Source organism: Balaenoptera physalus, assembly GCF_965194825.1.
Source record: "Balaenoptera physalus genome assembly, chromosome: 4".
Lineage (NCBI taxonomy): Eukaryota > Metazoa > Chordata > Mammalia > Artiodactyla > Balaenopteridae > Balaenoptera > Balaenoptera physalus.
In genome coordinates, this window is record NC_138891.1 from 39,841,373 (window position 1) to 39,857,277 (window position 15,905).

At 37.7% G+C, this 15,905-nt stretch overlaps 1 protein-coding gene across 4 annotated transcripts in view; it reads left to right on the forward strand.

Annotated features, from left to right (window-relative positions):
* Window positions 1-221: 221 nt before the first annotated feature.
* MLF1 (myeloid leukemia factor 1) overlaps window positions 222-15,905 on the forward strand; it is a 35,066-nt gene continuing 19,382 nt past the window's right edge. For 2 of the 4 annotated variants that reach the window (XM_082459687.1, XM_082459688.1), the window contains exon 1: window positions 223-389. In XM_082459687.1, coding sequence (XP_082315813.1) covers window positions 343-389 — 47 coding nt within the window. In that variant the 5' untranslated portion in view covers window positions 223-342. Of the gene's footprint in view, window positions 390-15,905 lie in introns of all 4 variants that reach the window. The other 2 variants (XM_082459689.1, XM_082459686.1) reach the window with 2 other exon arrangements.

Here is a 15,905-nt window from a genome sequence, read left to right on the forward strand (position 1 = left end):
TTTTTGTGTTCCTGCAGCCCAGAGAACAAGCTATCTCGTGCTACCGGAGGCTTCACGATGGGTTGCCTGGCTGGCGCGTGGCCAAACTTCCAGTCTCCTGTGTTGATGGCGGTTGCCATGGCAGCGGCACATTGTTTCCCCGCCTCATCTTTGTGACGTTATGGGACCAGCGTCCAATGGGAAAGCAGCTCCGCGTCAAGCACCGCCTTTCCCGACGGGCACGGCCTTAGCGACTGGGAGACGAGGGTTGACAGTGCTGGACCGGCTGGCTCGGGTCGCGGCCGCGGCATTACATCGTTTTCCAATCTGTCCGCAAAAGCCGCCGCCCGAAACAGAGCCAGGATGTTCGGGATGCTGAGCAGCAGCTTTGAGGATGATCCCTTCTTCTCGTGAGTGTCGGCGGGCCGGGAGCCGGCGGTCGCGCGGGAACTCGGGGATCTTGAGCGGAGCTATCTTAAGGGAAAAGAGTCAGTTAAAACTCCAAAGAGGGCGAGAGGGAATTCGAGTGACTCCAGGAGGCAACTTGAGGGAGAGGAAGACTTGGGGGGCGTGAGAGGGAACGGAGAAGATATAGGGGCGTGTGAGGGAGAGGAGAGGAGGATTTCGGGATGTGGGAAGGAGGGGAGAGAAATTTACCGGGCGTGAGGTGGGGGGAGGTCTGTGCAGGCTTCCCCGCCCAACAAACCCGTGTGCCGGCTGCTCTCAACTTGGCCAGACTTCGGATACTTCCCGCCCCCCAACCCCAGTGCTTCTGGTGTTGGGAGTCCCGCCTTCGCAGCCGCAGAGGCTTTGCAGGTGACGACGGTAACTGCCCTCTCGGTGGAACTTCTGCAGAGAATTGTACTTACAGGACCCTTTCCACACCTGCTTCTATTCCAAATGAGGGGCAGGGAATGTTTAATAAGTCTTCGAAAAAGAAAACTTTTTTTTAAAACAGTATTTTCCATAATACGTGCTTATAAGAGCACTTGGAGAGTTTTGCTGTCTCTCCCTGGAAGTGGTTGGATATTGCCAGGTGCCCTGTTTGTTTCCTTTGCTTGCTTTGTTACAAAGCTAGCCTTGTTTGGAGAGAGACTCCTCTTTCTGTCAAAAGTACAAATAGGACAGGGAAGCAGAGAGAGGTGCGCTGAACACCTCCGGTAAACAAGTGCCAACCCGGTGAATGGTTCCGAGTTAAATAATATGATGCCTTAAGACGAAGGCATCCAGAAATTAGTTGTTTCATTATGATCTAATTTTCTGGTTTTTGCTGTGTCTTGTTTTTTCTTTAGTTCTTCCTCTGTCGATTATATAAAAGTAATAACACAATCTAGTGATCCCTAAAACAGGAAGATTTGTGTTACTTTTTTACCCAAGTGTTTTGCCAGTTTGAATTTTGACTTGCTGTCCTAATTTATTTTGATCACTTAAATTCTCTATCTATGCAACTTGGGGACTATCTTTTAAAAAAGTTAAAATGTTAACAGTTTACTACTTCGATTTTTTTGTTTGTTTTTAAAGAAAAATATTGTATTGGCTTAAATGTATTAGTACTATATTAAAACCAAATAACATAAAAGTAATAACTGAAAGAAAATTAACAGTAGAAAGACGAAATGATTAATTTAGAAAAAATTAAATGATTAATATTTTATTCTAAAGATTATTCATTATAATTAAGGGGTGTATGGACTCCAGCAAATTTATCATGCTGTTTTAACTTGTTTAGGAGCAGTTGGGACGTTTATGACCAGTGTCATTTTAACAGATTTCAAATTTTGTATTATGATTTGCTCTTTTAAAAGCCTCTGAGAGTAGGGACTAAATATATCCTTAGATTAGTTGAGCTGTTGAAGTGGTTCTTATGTAATTGTGACATCAGTACAGTGGGCGACAGCTAAGAAGATTATGACAGACAACTTTTGAGTTGTATTGTCTTTGATTATATTAAAAGAACAATGAACTAAACTAAACCATGAATGTATAATTAGTACCTTCTTTAAAACATCTAGCAAAAGTGTAATTTAAACTCTTGGGTGACGCTTTCTGAGCAAAGGCAATGAACCCAAGAGTCAGGGTCAGAAATAGTAACAGACCACAAATAGTAGGCATACATCAAAGAACACTCTTCCCCTGGGCTTAGGATGGATAGGACCATCAGTTACATGTCAGTAGGTTTTTCAGTCATCATTTTCTGTAGCCTTCTTCAAATGCAGGCAGCCATATCTTAGAAATCTGGGATAAAATTAATTAACTTTATAAAACTGACTTATAATTTCTTTGCTCCACAATTAACAATATAGAGAATAAACATAATTAGGGGAGACAAGGGAGAAAGAGAATGTGAGTTTATATTTATTTCAAGTAATGTGTCATTTGACCCACCCCTTTTACCCGAACCCCAAACAAAATGAGAATCCACTAAATATAAGTCAAGCATAAGGAATTGATAAAGGTGACAGACTCCTTATTAAATCATCCACTGACCTTAAGGAACACAGAAGGGTTCCATACCCACCATCTTTTATATAAATATTATCCCTATTGCTAACATTATGTGTCTGGTCATTGGGTTCCCTAGTGGCTATTTAAATGTCTGACATGTAGAAAGTATTCAAGAGATATTGTTTAATGACAATCTGGTGTCTTTTACTCTGTCTTGTAGTTAATGTGGTATTTAGTTGATTGCTGGATTGCTGAAAGTAGTTACAGATGGTCCCCAATTTACGATGGTTCCACTTAAGATTTTTCAACTTTACCATGGTGAGAAAACAATACACATTCAGTAGAAACCATACTTTGAATTTTGAATTTCAGTCTTTTCCCGGCTAGCGACACGTGGTACAATACTGTCACAAGGTAGGCAGTGGCAGGGGCAGTGAGCCTCAGCTCTGTCAGCCACGATCACGAGAGTGAACAACGCATCACTGACAACCATTCTGTTTTTCACTTTTAGTACAGTATTCAATAAATTACACGAGCTATTCAATACTTTATTATAAAATAGGCTTTGTGTTTGATAGTTTTGCCCAACTGCAGGCTAACGTAAGTGTTCTGAGCATGTTTAAGGTACACTAGGCTAAGCTATGATGTTTGGTAGATGAGGTGTATTAAACGCATTTTCGACTTACGGTTATTTTCACCTTACGATGGGTTTATCAGGATGTAACCCCATCACAAGTAGAGGAAGATATGTATTTGCTTTCAACAGGTGCCATTGTCGATGTTGGCACTTTCTAATTTAAATACTACCATTTTCTAAATAATTCATTAGTTCAGAATCAGGGATATTAATAATAAGCACACTCTACTAATTTACTAATTAAAAGTGGGCAGACAAAAAGTATATACTTCTTGGATATGAAATTAGAATTATTAAATAAATTGAGACTAGTAAAATACAGTGTCAAATTGTCAAACACTTTAGAGATTTGAGTAAAAGACAAAATCTAGTTTTGAATTCAAATATATTCATTTTTAATGTTTACCTTCCTATAATAGCACATATTAAATGTTTCATCAGAAAATTAAAGGGAAACTTCAAAAGTGATATTTTAAAGTTCGTTGTTTTATTATATATTTGGGACATTTTTGGTGTCATAATATGTTTCAGAGCTGAAGTTATTTCAGTGAAAATTGCCTCACAGTATACATTCACATATACCTTTTTAAACAAATAATACTTGTAATTTGGTTAAAAACACAAAGGCTAAAAGCTAGCACTTCCTGGCATGCAGTTTTCTCTCAAGAATACTACTTTCTCCTCCCGTTTGCATTTTCTTAAGAATAGAAACATGCCAGTATGGACAGAAAAATTAATTTGAGAATAAAATGGTTTTGTCATCTATCCTACACCCTAAAAAACATTGATTATTAAATGTAAAAGTTTACATATATTTAGTACAATCTAGAAACTTATGCTTTGTACAGAATCATGAACTTCGAATCTTCTGAGCTACGGAAATGAAATTCTGATCGTGCAAGTCTACAAAGAATAGCCATGTTACCACTTATCGGCTATTAGACATTAAACAGCCTTTAATAAGGCAAATCAACCTTATTTTTCGTTGTAAATTGTTAGCATTTCTTTAAGCCACCCAAACTCTTCATGTGGGCGCCATATTGTGATGACCAGTCTTTGGTTAAAGAAACCCTGCATATATTCTTAGGATGTTACTTTTTCTGTCTCCTCACTCTCATCAGGGGCTAAAATTTACTTATCTATAAACTCTATTTTTAATTTTTAAAAATTTATTTATTTTGCACTTTGGAGGTAGTCAGAGGACACTGCTTTGACCTATTTACTGAGTTGAAAGTGAATGTATTACACATACAAGACAGGCATTGACTGATATTTTCTTGATTGAGAATATTGCCACGGCAGAAAATAAAACAAAATCACCTTATTAAATACACTAGACTGTTCATTCGGGGCATTCTTTGGCTCGTTAAGTACGAACCATTGAGTTAGGAGCCAAGGAGCACAACGCAATTATGACATAGTCAGAGAATGCCATGTGGTACCATCTGATCATATCATAATGCTTAGTTCTATCAATGACTTTGTAAGCATTCACACAGAAGTAGGGGAGTACCTACAGGATGGGAAGGAGCCATAGTCATTCCTACATCTCTTACAATATCAAAGCCTTCTGCCACACCACCATTTTAAACTGTGCTTCTAAACAGTAGGCAAATAAAATTGCCTATGAAAATGTAATTCATTCTTCAAGTATTTCTTAGTTTTCTACTATATGCCCAGCCCCGTGGACTTTGTTATAAATTTGTAGAAGTCATGGTCCATGCCCTAAAAGATTCTCTTATGAAGGTTGTATGCATTATTTCTAGTGTCAAAAATATATCATCTGATCTATTTTCTTTATGGACCCATACACCTTACTGAGACTAGGAAACATTTTTTTGTGATCAAAGACCCATAGCAATCTGCTTATGCCACTACCATGTATAATGGAAGGAAGGAATTTCCCTTGATGAATGGGACTGCCATTAGTTATCTAAGTTATCTAAGTTATCATCTAGTTATCATCTTAGTTATCTAAGACCCTTGTGTAATAAAGAATAGTGTACTGCTTTTTTACTTAGAAGCACAAATATCTATATTCTTGTACAGGCCAGTAAAATTGTAATTCTGGTAAAATATATATATTACATGTATATATATAATATATATATTTATTATATATATATATACAACATATATATTTGAGAGAATCTTGGAAAAAAAAAAAACTTATTCTGAAGTGAAACATTACCAGCCCTTAAAAAAAACACTTTTATGTTGAGGTTATCCCAAGAGACCCAGAATCAATCTAGGAGTTAAGATTTTTTTGTGGGGGGAGGGGCAACAATTTTTCCTAGCTTCTGATAGGTAAATATAATGGAGTAGAAAACATATGTTTGGTGCCAAATTTCATTCTGTTTGATTGTGGTTTGTGTCAACAATGCTGAAAGAAGTAGTATGGCCATCATAATAGTATAAGTAAATTTTTCCTCATTTAAGTGAAAATGCATTCTCATGGAAAATCTGAAGACTGTAGAAAATTTGGTAAAGGAAATCATGCAACCCAAGATTTTAGCTACTATCATTATTTTGGTGTATTTTGTTTCTATTTTCCATATATGAATTTTTTTCTCCAAAATTGGAACCAAACTTTATGGTTATAAATATACTGTTTTGGCTTCCCTGGTGGTGCAGTGGTTAAGAATCTGCCTGCCAATGCAGGGGACATGGGTTCGAGCCCTGGTAGGGGACGCTCCCACATGCCGCGGAGCAACTAAGCCCCTGCGCCACAACTACTGAGCCCACGCGCCTAGAGCCTGTGCTCCGCAACAAGAGAAGCCAACGCAATGAGAAGCCTGCGCACCGCAACGAAGAGTAGCCCCTGCTCACCGCAGCTAGAGAAAGCCCGCACAGCAACAAAGACCCAATGCAGCCAAAAATAAATAAATAAAATAAATAAATTTATAAAAATAAGTATACTGTGTTTTTCCTCAACATATACCATAAGCATTTCCCTAGTCTTTAGGTATTCTTTAAAGCATGAATTTAGTGGATGCAAAATATTGCATCCTGTGGATGTACAAAGAATATTTTTCATATAAATCTTTAACCACATTTCAAGTTATTACTTTAGACCAGTTTATGTACACAGTATGACCAATTTATAGGGTATTAGCTTTGTAAAGTGTCATCATATTTCTAGTTTATTTTCCTAGAAAACTGAAACATTAATTTTCTTTCTTTTTTAAAAAATATTTATTTATTTATTTATTTGGCGGCACCAGGTCTTAGTTGCAGCATGCTGGATCTTTGTTATGGCCTGCGGGATCTTTAGTTGCGGCATGCGGAATCTTTAGTTGCTGCATGCGGGATCTAGTTCCCTGACCAGGAATCGAACCTGGGCCACCTGCATTGGGAGCATGGAGTCTTAACCTCTGGACCACCAGGGAAGTCCCAAAACATAATTTTCAAAAGAGAACAATATGAATAAGTAGAAAAATATAAAAACTCTTCCTACCTGAGAAAACAAACTCTATTAGATTAATTTTTAAAATATTAAAATAACTTCTTGCTACCACAAGAGATTTTCCCTTTGTTAAAAAAAAAAAAAAATTCAAGCTTGAACAGGAGAAATCTTAAAGTCCTCTTTCCAAGCAGCTGCTGTTTTGGGTAGACATGAGTTGAACTCACTTCAGGGTCCAGCCGGGTTTCTTCCTGAATGGTTCAGACAGGTGCAAAAGCCAGACTGTGAGCCCACTTTTGTCTTAATGCTTTTTCCAACAAGCATGTCAATAAAAAAATTAAGATTTAAAAAAAATTTTTTAATGTATGTATGTATGTATGTATGTATTTATTTATTTATGGCTGTGTTGGGTCTTCGTTTCTGTGCGAGGGCTTTCTCTAATTGAGGCAAGTGGGGGCCACTGTTCATCGCGGTGCGCGGGCCTCTCACTATCGCGGCCTCTCTTGTTGCGGAGCACAGGCTCCAGATGCGCAGGCTCAGTAATTGTGGCTCACGGGCCTAGTCGCTCCGCAACATGTGGGAATCTTCCCAGACCACAGCTCGAACCCGTGTCCCCTGCATTGGCAGGCAGATTCTCAACCACTGCGCCACCAGGGAAGCCCCAAAATTAAGATTTTTTTAGCATTTTCTCTATGTATAAATATACCTACTCCTATTTAAATAAAGAGAAACCTGGGCAACATTTTAAATGAGCCACATTTAGTTGCTGCATTTTTAACCCAATTATAATGCAATCAGAAAAATAAATCTTACTGAATGTTATGTTTCTATAGGAAAATAATAGCTATTTAATACTCATTTATTCACTGAGCAAAACTAGTATTCCCTGAAGTATCTTTCTTCATGCAGTTGAATGTCATCCACGTATCTAAAGGGAAAGTTGACTGGTTTTCTTAAGTAACTGCATATTAATTAGAATGAACATTTTAATCTTCATACTTGTACCCATATTCTAAGCTCTAAACGTCCAGTGAGTATAGAGATCTCAGCAAAATGACTCTCTTTTGAATCATCCATTTTAAAAACATCAGATGGTACGAAATCCTTTAACTCTACATAGTTCTATTTCTTTTTTATTCTTTAAAGATTTTTATGAAACAATTTGAATATATACTACTAAAGTGTAACAGTATAACAATACTGCATCCCCCTCGCCCAGAATTTCAAAATTTACACCTGCTTTACCCATCTCTATCACTGCTGCTGTCTCCAAAGTGTTTTGTTTTCTTTTTTATAAATTTATTTATTTATTTATTTTTGGCTGCATTGGGTCTTCGTTGCGGCCATGGACTTCTCATTGCAGTGGCTTCTCTTGTTGTGGAGCACGGGCTCTAGGCGTGCGGGCTTCAGTAGTTGTGGCACGTGGGTTCAGTAGTTGTGGCTCACGGGCTCCAAAGCACAGGCTCAGTAGTTGTGGTGCACGGGCTTAGCTGCTCCAGGGCATGTGGGATCCTCCCGGACCAGGGCTCAAACCCATGTCCCCTGCATTGTCAGGAGGATTCTTAACCACTGCACCACCAGGGAAGTCCCCAAAGTGTTTTAAACCAAATTCCAGACTTCTTGTTATCTTATTCATACGTATTTCCAAATACATCTCTGAAAAATACTGTTGTATTCTTACATCAGCACAGTACCATATTTACATCTAACAAAATTAACAATAATTCCAATTTCTTGGTATCATCTGGCATTGAGTATCATCTAGATATGAAATATTTAGGAATAGTCTGGTTTTTTAGGTAAAAACTAGAAATTATTTCTTAGACAACTCGTTTATTGGTCTTAGAACTACTTGAAACTCTGTCTCTTTAAGTAAAAATTAGGGAGATACATACACCAAATTCTGATTCCTTAATTGTAAACTAACTTTTAATCTTCACGTCTTGATTTGGGAAAGCATAAAACTCTATTTCTGCCCTCTAGTCTCATTGTGTGCCATTGATCCATTTAATTTTTAAATTGTCACAACTTCCGCATAGTGCTAGTTGCCTATAATTCTGCTAAAATAGTGATTCTCAAACCTTTAACAGGTGGCAGGTCTAGGAATAGCAGTCTGTTAAATTTTCCGTGCCCATCACTCCTATTAATAAGACAAAAATCCAAAACTAAAAATTCTATAAGAATTCATGGGAAAATTATTTATGATATTTTCTTCATTGTATGTATAATGTCTTTACTTGATTATTCGTAATATGTTAGAGTCTGTTTTTAATTGGAAAGAATGAAATATGAATAATCTCTAAATAAACCTAATGCTCTAGTGTCTTCATTGTATCCTATTTCCTAAATGAATTTAGTACATTTCTGTAGTTAATACTGAACGTTCAACTAAAGAGACTCTTCATTCTCAGAGATTCGGTTACTAATTTGGTTAAGAACAGTTTAATTTTTGGACTTCTGTTGAAATTTTTGTGTTCTGTTACACTAAGAGCATCCTCAACCTGCACACACTGGAGAGCACTTTCCTTTTATGACTTTGCATAAAATTTGTCAGCAGGAAGGAGGCTGGAAAGTAGTCAGGGCAATGTCCGCAAGTGGATTGGTATGTAAAGGACAAGGGAGTGACAGTAGGAGAACAAATGAAGAAGTAAGAGTAATGACATGTTACAGTTTTTTAGAATACGGATCAATCATCCAGACCAGCAGTGGTCCTAATGCAGGGGTGGTTGAAAATTATCGTGTTGGTCAGGTATGCAGAGGACCTGCTATTTGTCATTCGTAAATATATTTCTTTCTCTACTTAACGAGTTTCCTCTAAAACAATTGATACTACACAAGAGTAAACAGATCTGTAGAACAAAACAGTCAGGAAACACTCTCATAAACAGCCTCCCTATTAGATTTATTTAGAGAATACTCATCTTTTTATTTTTTATTTTAATACTTTGTAATATCATCAAATGTACCTGGGAAATGGCACTGCTTTCTGAGTAGAAGACTAGATTTTAATTGCTGGAAATCCTTTAGACAACTTAAAAACACTCACCTTGGGACTTCCCTGGTGGCGCAGTGGTTAAGAATCCGCCTGCCAATGCAGGGGACACGGGTTCGAGCCCTGGTCTGGGAAGATCCCACATGCTGCGGAGCAGCTAAGCCTGTGCGCCACAACTACTGAGCCTGTGCTCTAGAGCCCGCGAGCCACAACTACTGAGCCCACGTGCCACAACTACTGAAGCCCGCGCACCTAGAGCCCGTGCTCCGCAACAAGAGAAGCCACCGCAATGAGAAGCCCATGCACCACAATGAAGAGTAGTCCCTGCTCACCGCAACTAGAGAAAGTCTGCGTGCAGCAATGAAGACCCAATGCAGCCAAAAAAATAAATAAAATTAAAAAAAATTAATTAAAAAAAAAAAACACTCACCTTTACACCAGTTATTGTAGAATCAATTTAATAATTTGAAACATTCGACATAAATTTCTACATTCAATTTTCAGAAATTATGTTCAAGTCGAATTAAGGCAATAAGACTTCAGAACTACACAATACTTTTTGGAGTAAAGTTCTGTCTTAGCATATAATTAAAACTAATGCCTAACTGAAAACAGATGGGAAATATTAATTTATTGAAGCATAAAACTTAGTAACATCTTACCATGAATACCGAAATTTGACAAGCTTTAGGGTTTTCACAGAAATAAATTGGTATACTTTATTTTACAGCATTTTAGTGGGAGTTGCCAAGAAATAAGCTTTATTACTATTAGGGGGAAAAAACCACATTTATACAGTCTGAACTGAACATTTACATTGGATTTGGAATTGTAGAACTTTTATCCCATTTCAATTTTCCATGTTTACACATGCACTGTGAGACTTTAAAAAATGAGGAAAATCTCTTAAAATTTAATGACATCCAACATCCAGCAATTAATACCTTATTTTATAAAGTATCAAGATGCTTTACATTTTCAAAAATGTGTTTTTGGAATGTGTAATACATGCTTATGGCAAAAACTCAAAAAGGTACAGAAGAGTACATAATTAAAAGACCCCTCCTCACAACAAAGCAAATATAATTAACACTAAACTGTACATTTAAAAATGGGAAAACTCATTGAGCTGTACAGTTGTGATTGATCTGTGCACTCTTCTATATGTGCTATACTTCAATAAAATAATTTAAGACAAAAAAAGACTCTCCCACCTTTGGCCCTCAACCATCTAGCCACCCTCTCAGAATGCAACCCCTATGACCAGTTTGCTGCATAGCCTCCTAGGGATATATTCTATACATTTATAAGCATATGTACATGAATATTTTTAATATAAATGGAGGTGTACTACATATCTTGCTAATCCTTCTATATCAATACGTAAATATCTGCCTTGCACTTTCAAAGGTGGCATTATATTCCATTTGAATGCTTTTAAAGCGCTGAAAAGTCTTCAATGGCTCTTTTCCTATCCTTTTTTGGTTATTGTTCCATCAGTCAGTCCAGAAACATCTGTGGGCCAGATAATTTTGTACAGTAGAGGGAGCAAGAGAGATGTGTCCCCTTTCCTCAAGAAGCTTCTAATTGGGCAGAAAAGACAAATAATATTTTCTGTATGTTATTTTCTTTTCTTTTCTTTTTTTTTTTACTTTTTAAAAAAAATTTAATTAATTAATTTATTTATTTTTGGCTGTGTTGGGTCTTTGTTTCTGTGCGAGGGCTTTCTCTAGTTGCGGCGAGCGGGGGCCACTCTTCATCGCGGTGCGTGGGCCTTTCACTGTCGTGGCCTCTCCCGTTGCGGGGCACAGGCTCCAGACGCGCAGGCTCAGTAGTTGTGGCTCACGGGCCTAGTAGCTCTGCGGCATGTGGGATCTTCCCAGACCAGGGCTCGAACCCGTGTCCCCTGCATTGGCAGGCAGATTCTCAACCACTGCGCCACCAGGGAAGCCCTGTTATTTTATTTTCAAAAGTCTTTGTTTTATGAAGAGGGCTAACACAAATAGCAAGACTTTATTTTTAACTTAAATTTAAAAAAAAATTTCCCCTTGACTCCCAGTAATGGTAACCTATGCCTTCCCTTCAAGGGGAAGAAAAGAAAGTAGAAAAAAATATTGAGGAGTACATAAAAGAAAAATGATAAAATAGTGAAACAGTACTGTTCAGACATACTTCAATGGGATTAAGGCTGATGAAAATAAAAGGAGTAAACCTTCCCACCTACGTTGACATTCGAATGTGGAAAACAAAATTTACTCTAGCAACTTGAAGCAGAAAATGATTTATTACAGGGCATTAATTGGCTTAGAGAATCACTGTGATGGCTGAAGAAACAGACTCTAGGTTGAACTTTCAAGAATGACCCTCAAAGTCACATCACATCCAGACCACTGGGGAAGCAACTGCCACTTCCCAAGTTAGGAAATCACTAAATTGGGAAGCTGCTGCTACTCCTAACTCCAAAGCCATTGTGTACCTGATAGCAACCATATCAGCGAAATGGATTTCACTTCCTGTCCCCCATTACCCATAAAGCTCTAGTGATGAGACACTCTGAGTTGCTAATACTGCTACAGAAAAACTATGTAGCTCTTTGATCATGTTTACCAACAAACAGAAGTAATAGTACATACAGACTCTCCCACACCTCTACCTTCCAGTTGTCCATTGTCCATAATTGGCAGAACCTAAATCCAGAATCTTAGCTGCAGTGGGGTGTAGGAAATTAAATTTTACCTTTTGAACTTCTGCAGTATAAAAGGGCACATTGAAAGGAAGTTGAAATGGATTGAATGCCAATCTGTCTTTTATATCCTCTTCCCCTTCCCCTGATCTGTAGCTCTCTTCCAACCCCAACGTCTTTTTCTCGTTTGTGTTGCTATTTTAAAGCAGGTAAGTGTAAATAACTATACATGATGGGGAGGATTAAAGTCTACAGTCACGCTACCCTCCCCTCATTTCCTTTTTAGAAGGATAAATTATTGCTCCCAAGGTACTCCTTTGCTGTGCTGTGTCTCAGGAACGAAGGAAAAAGAAAATTGTAATATCTAGAGATCTGCTGTATAACATTGTGCCTGTAGTTAACAATACCGTATTGTACACTTAAAATTTTCTTAGGAGGGTAGGTTTCATAGGAAATGTTCTTACCACAGTAAAAATAAAAGAAAATTGTAAAAAGCTAGAGAAGCTAATTTGATAGAAGAAAGAGAGAGTAGTCTATTAGGCCTTGGATTGAAAGGGTTTGGGGAGGAGGTTAAAACAGGAAATCTCAAATACTAAACCAAACTGTAGGACTAAGCACACATTCCAGCTTCTCCCTCCTAATTCAGATCTATAAATTCACTTAAAATACTTTTAACCACTCATGTCCCTTCATCCATTTATTTCTTTATCTTGTTCAAAATATGTAAATAACTGCAAACATTTGAGGAAAACTAACATCATGAAAGACAGAAGCTACACTAACCAAACAGAAGAACCAACACTTAAGGAAACAAAACTAATGAAACAAAAAAGACTATAGAATGTGAGATTAATATCTTCAGGAGACCTTCATTTCTAGCATAGCCAAGAAAGCTCCGGTTGTACCAACTCTCCTTCAGATAACAGTATAATGCCAGAATAAAACACAAAAACAACTTTCTGGAGAAGGTACTGGAAAATGACCAAAATCAGACATACACTGGAGGTGACTCAACAGTTGGAAGAAGGGAAAGCAATGGTAGCCTATGGGTAAGCTTGATCTGGGCTATGTAGGGGTGGCTAAAAGTCTGATAGAAGACTTGAAACAGTCTGGCCTAAGAACCAGGCTCAAAGTTCAGTGCAGCCACAGTCACAGGAAAATGAGGAGTGAAGTCCCAAAAGGGGAGAGAATCAGAGAGGGTGATCTCTAAGAACTGTTAATAAATTCTGCACAAGTCTCCATTTGAGCCTTACACCTTGTATATGTGGGAGAGACATAAAGCAGTTCAGCCAAGGATAAAAACTAAATTGAGAATTGAGCTGCCACTCAAGAGACAGAATTTTAATACTAAGGCCAGCCAGAATAATTGCCTGCTTAAAACAACAACAGCAACCCACACTACTCCTGAATATAACAGATACACAGCTCCCAAACATAATAGCCACAATTTACAGATACAATCCAAAATTATTTGACAAAAAAAAAAAAACCGGATAAAATGCGACCCATTCTCCAGAGAAAAGATAATCAATAGAGATTGATCCCAAACTGATCCAGATGTTGGAATTAACCAAGAAGGATTTTAAAGCGATTATTATAATTTTGCTCAATGATGTAAAGGAAAATATGTTTACAATGAATGAAAAGATATGAAATCTCAGTGGAGGAAGAGAAATTATAAAACAAAAACAACCAAATAGAAATTCTAGAAGTGAAAACTGCAGTATTTTTAGGAAAAAAATTCACTGGATGGGCATAAAGATGGCCAACAGCTACATGAAAAGATGTTCAACATCCCACTAATCACCAGAGAAATGCAAGTCAAAACCACAATGAGATATCACCTCACATTTGTCAGAATGGCTGTCATCAAAAAGATCACAAATAACAAATGTTGGCAAGGATATGGAGTAAAGGGAACCCTAGTACACTGTCAGTGGGAATGTAAATTTGTGTAGCCACTGTGGAAAACAGTACGAAGTTTCCTCAAAAAACTAAAAATAGAACTACCATATGATCCAGCAATTCCACTCCTGGGTATATATCCAAAGAAAATGAAAACACTAATTTGAAAAGATACATGTATGCCAGTGTTCATAGCAGCATTATTTATAATAGTTAAGACATGGAAGAAACCTAAGTGTCCATCAACAGATGAATGAATAAAGATGATGTGGTATATGTATAATGGAATAGTACTCAGCCATAAAAAAAGAATTAAATTTTGCCATTTGCAACAACATGAATGGACCTGGAGGGTATTATGCTTAGTGAAGTAAGTCAGACAGAGAAAGACAAATACTGTATGTTATCATTATATGTGGAATCTAAAAAATAAACCAATGAAAGACTATCACAAAACAGAAACAGACTCACAGATATAGAGAACAAACTAGTGGTTACCAGTGGGGAGAGGGCACAGGGGAGGGGCAAGAGAGGTGGGGAGAGGGGATTAAGAGGTACAGACTACTATGTATAAAATAAATAAGCCTCAAGGATATATTGGACAACATGGGGAATATAGCCAGTATTTTATAATCACTTTAAATGGAGTATAGTCTATAAATATATTGAATCATTATGTTGTATACCTGAAACTAATATAATACTGTAAATCAACTATACTTCAGTAAACACAGACTTATTTGGATAGAAATGGGCAAATGTTCAATAATTGCTTTATCATTGTAATTTATACTCTGAGTACTTCAAAAAGTATTACAACTTCCTGGCCAATAGGAAGTTGAAATTGATTTTAGCCCTCCAAAAGTCAGGGCTCTATACCCACTGCCTGGGGCCTTCTACATAGGTATTCAGTATATATTTGTTAAATAAATGGAGACCATTTTCATCAAAACAAGCAGAAATTGAACTAGAGTCCCTGATAAAGTGGTTGAAGAGGACAGATTATAGTGTTTATTCACTTGAGGTCCTTGGAACACCTGCATTAGGGTTACTTGAAATGCTTGCTGAAATGCAGATGACTGGGCCATGCTCCAGATATCCTGAATCAAAAATCCCTGGGCATATGTCTCATGAATCTGCATTTTAATGAGTACCTCTGGTGACTTTTAAGCATGGTCAAGTTAAAAGAAATAATGCACAGAGGGCAGGGAAAAGAAGACCGGGTAAAGCCCAGAGGAAGTATGTCTTTAGGGGGCAGTGCTTTTCAGCATTTTAACATCATTCACAATTAGAAAATACTTGCAAAGCACCTTGGAGTACAAGGAGGAGAGACTGATAGAAGCTGGAAGTAACCAGCGCCAGGGACTTTGGCAGGTTCAGGCCCCACCTGGCTGCCCCAAGGATGGGGTATCAACATTTTGACACATCAGTAATCTATCTGTGACTCTAAGGAAGCTCCATCAAGGGCGAGAAAGAAAGGAGAATTTAAAGGAGAAATTTATCAAACATGGCTGAGAACAGTGCATTGCCCCGAAAGTTCCAGATGCTGCGGAGAATTCAAGGAATAGGGATGACCTTTGGGTTTCAGTAATTGGAAGGTTAAGGGAATCATTGGCGTTTTAATGCAGAGGTGAAGGGAAGGAAAAGGCATTTGTAAAGAAATAAAGGGAATGAGCTACAAGGAAGTAAAGGACACAAGTAAAGATGACTGTTGGAAGATTTTAAGTGCTAAAGGAAATGAGACAGTAGCTGGAAAAGTATCAGGAAAGGGTTTGGGGGAGGGGGAGGGAAAGTATAACAGAAGCCTTTCTTTGGTACATTAAGAACAGAAGGTAGTTTGCATTGGCATGGATTTCATAAA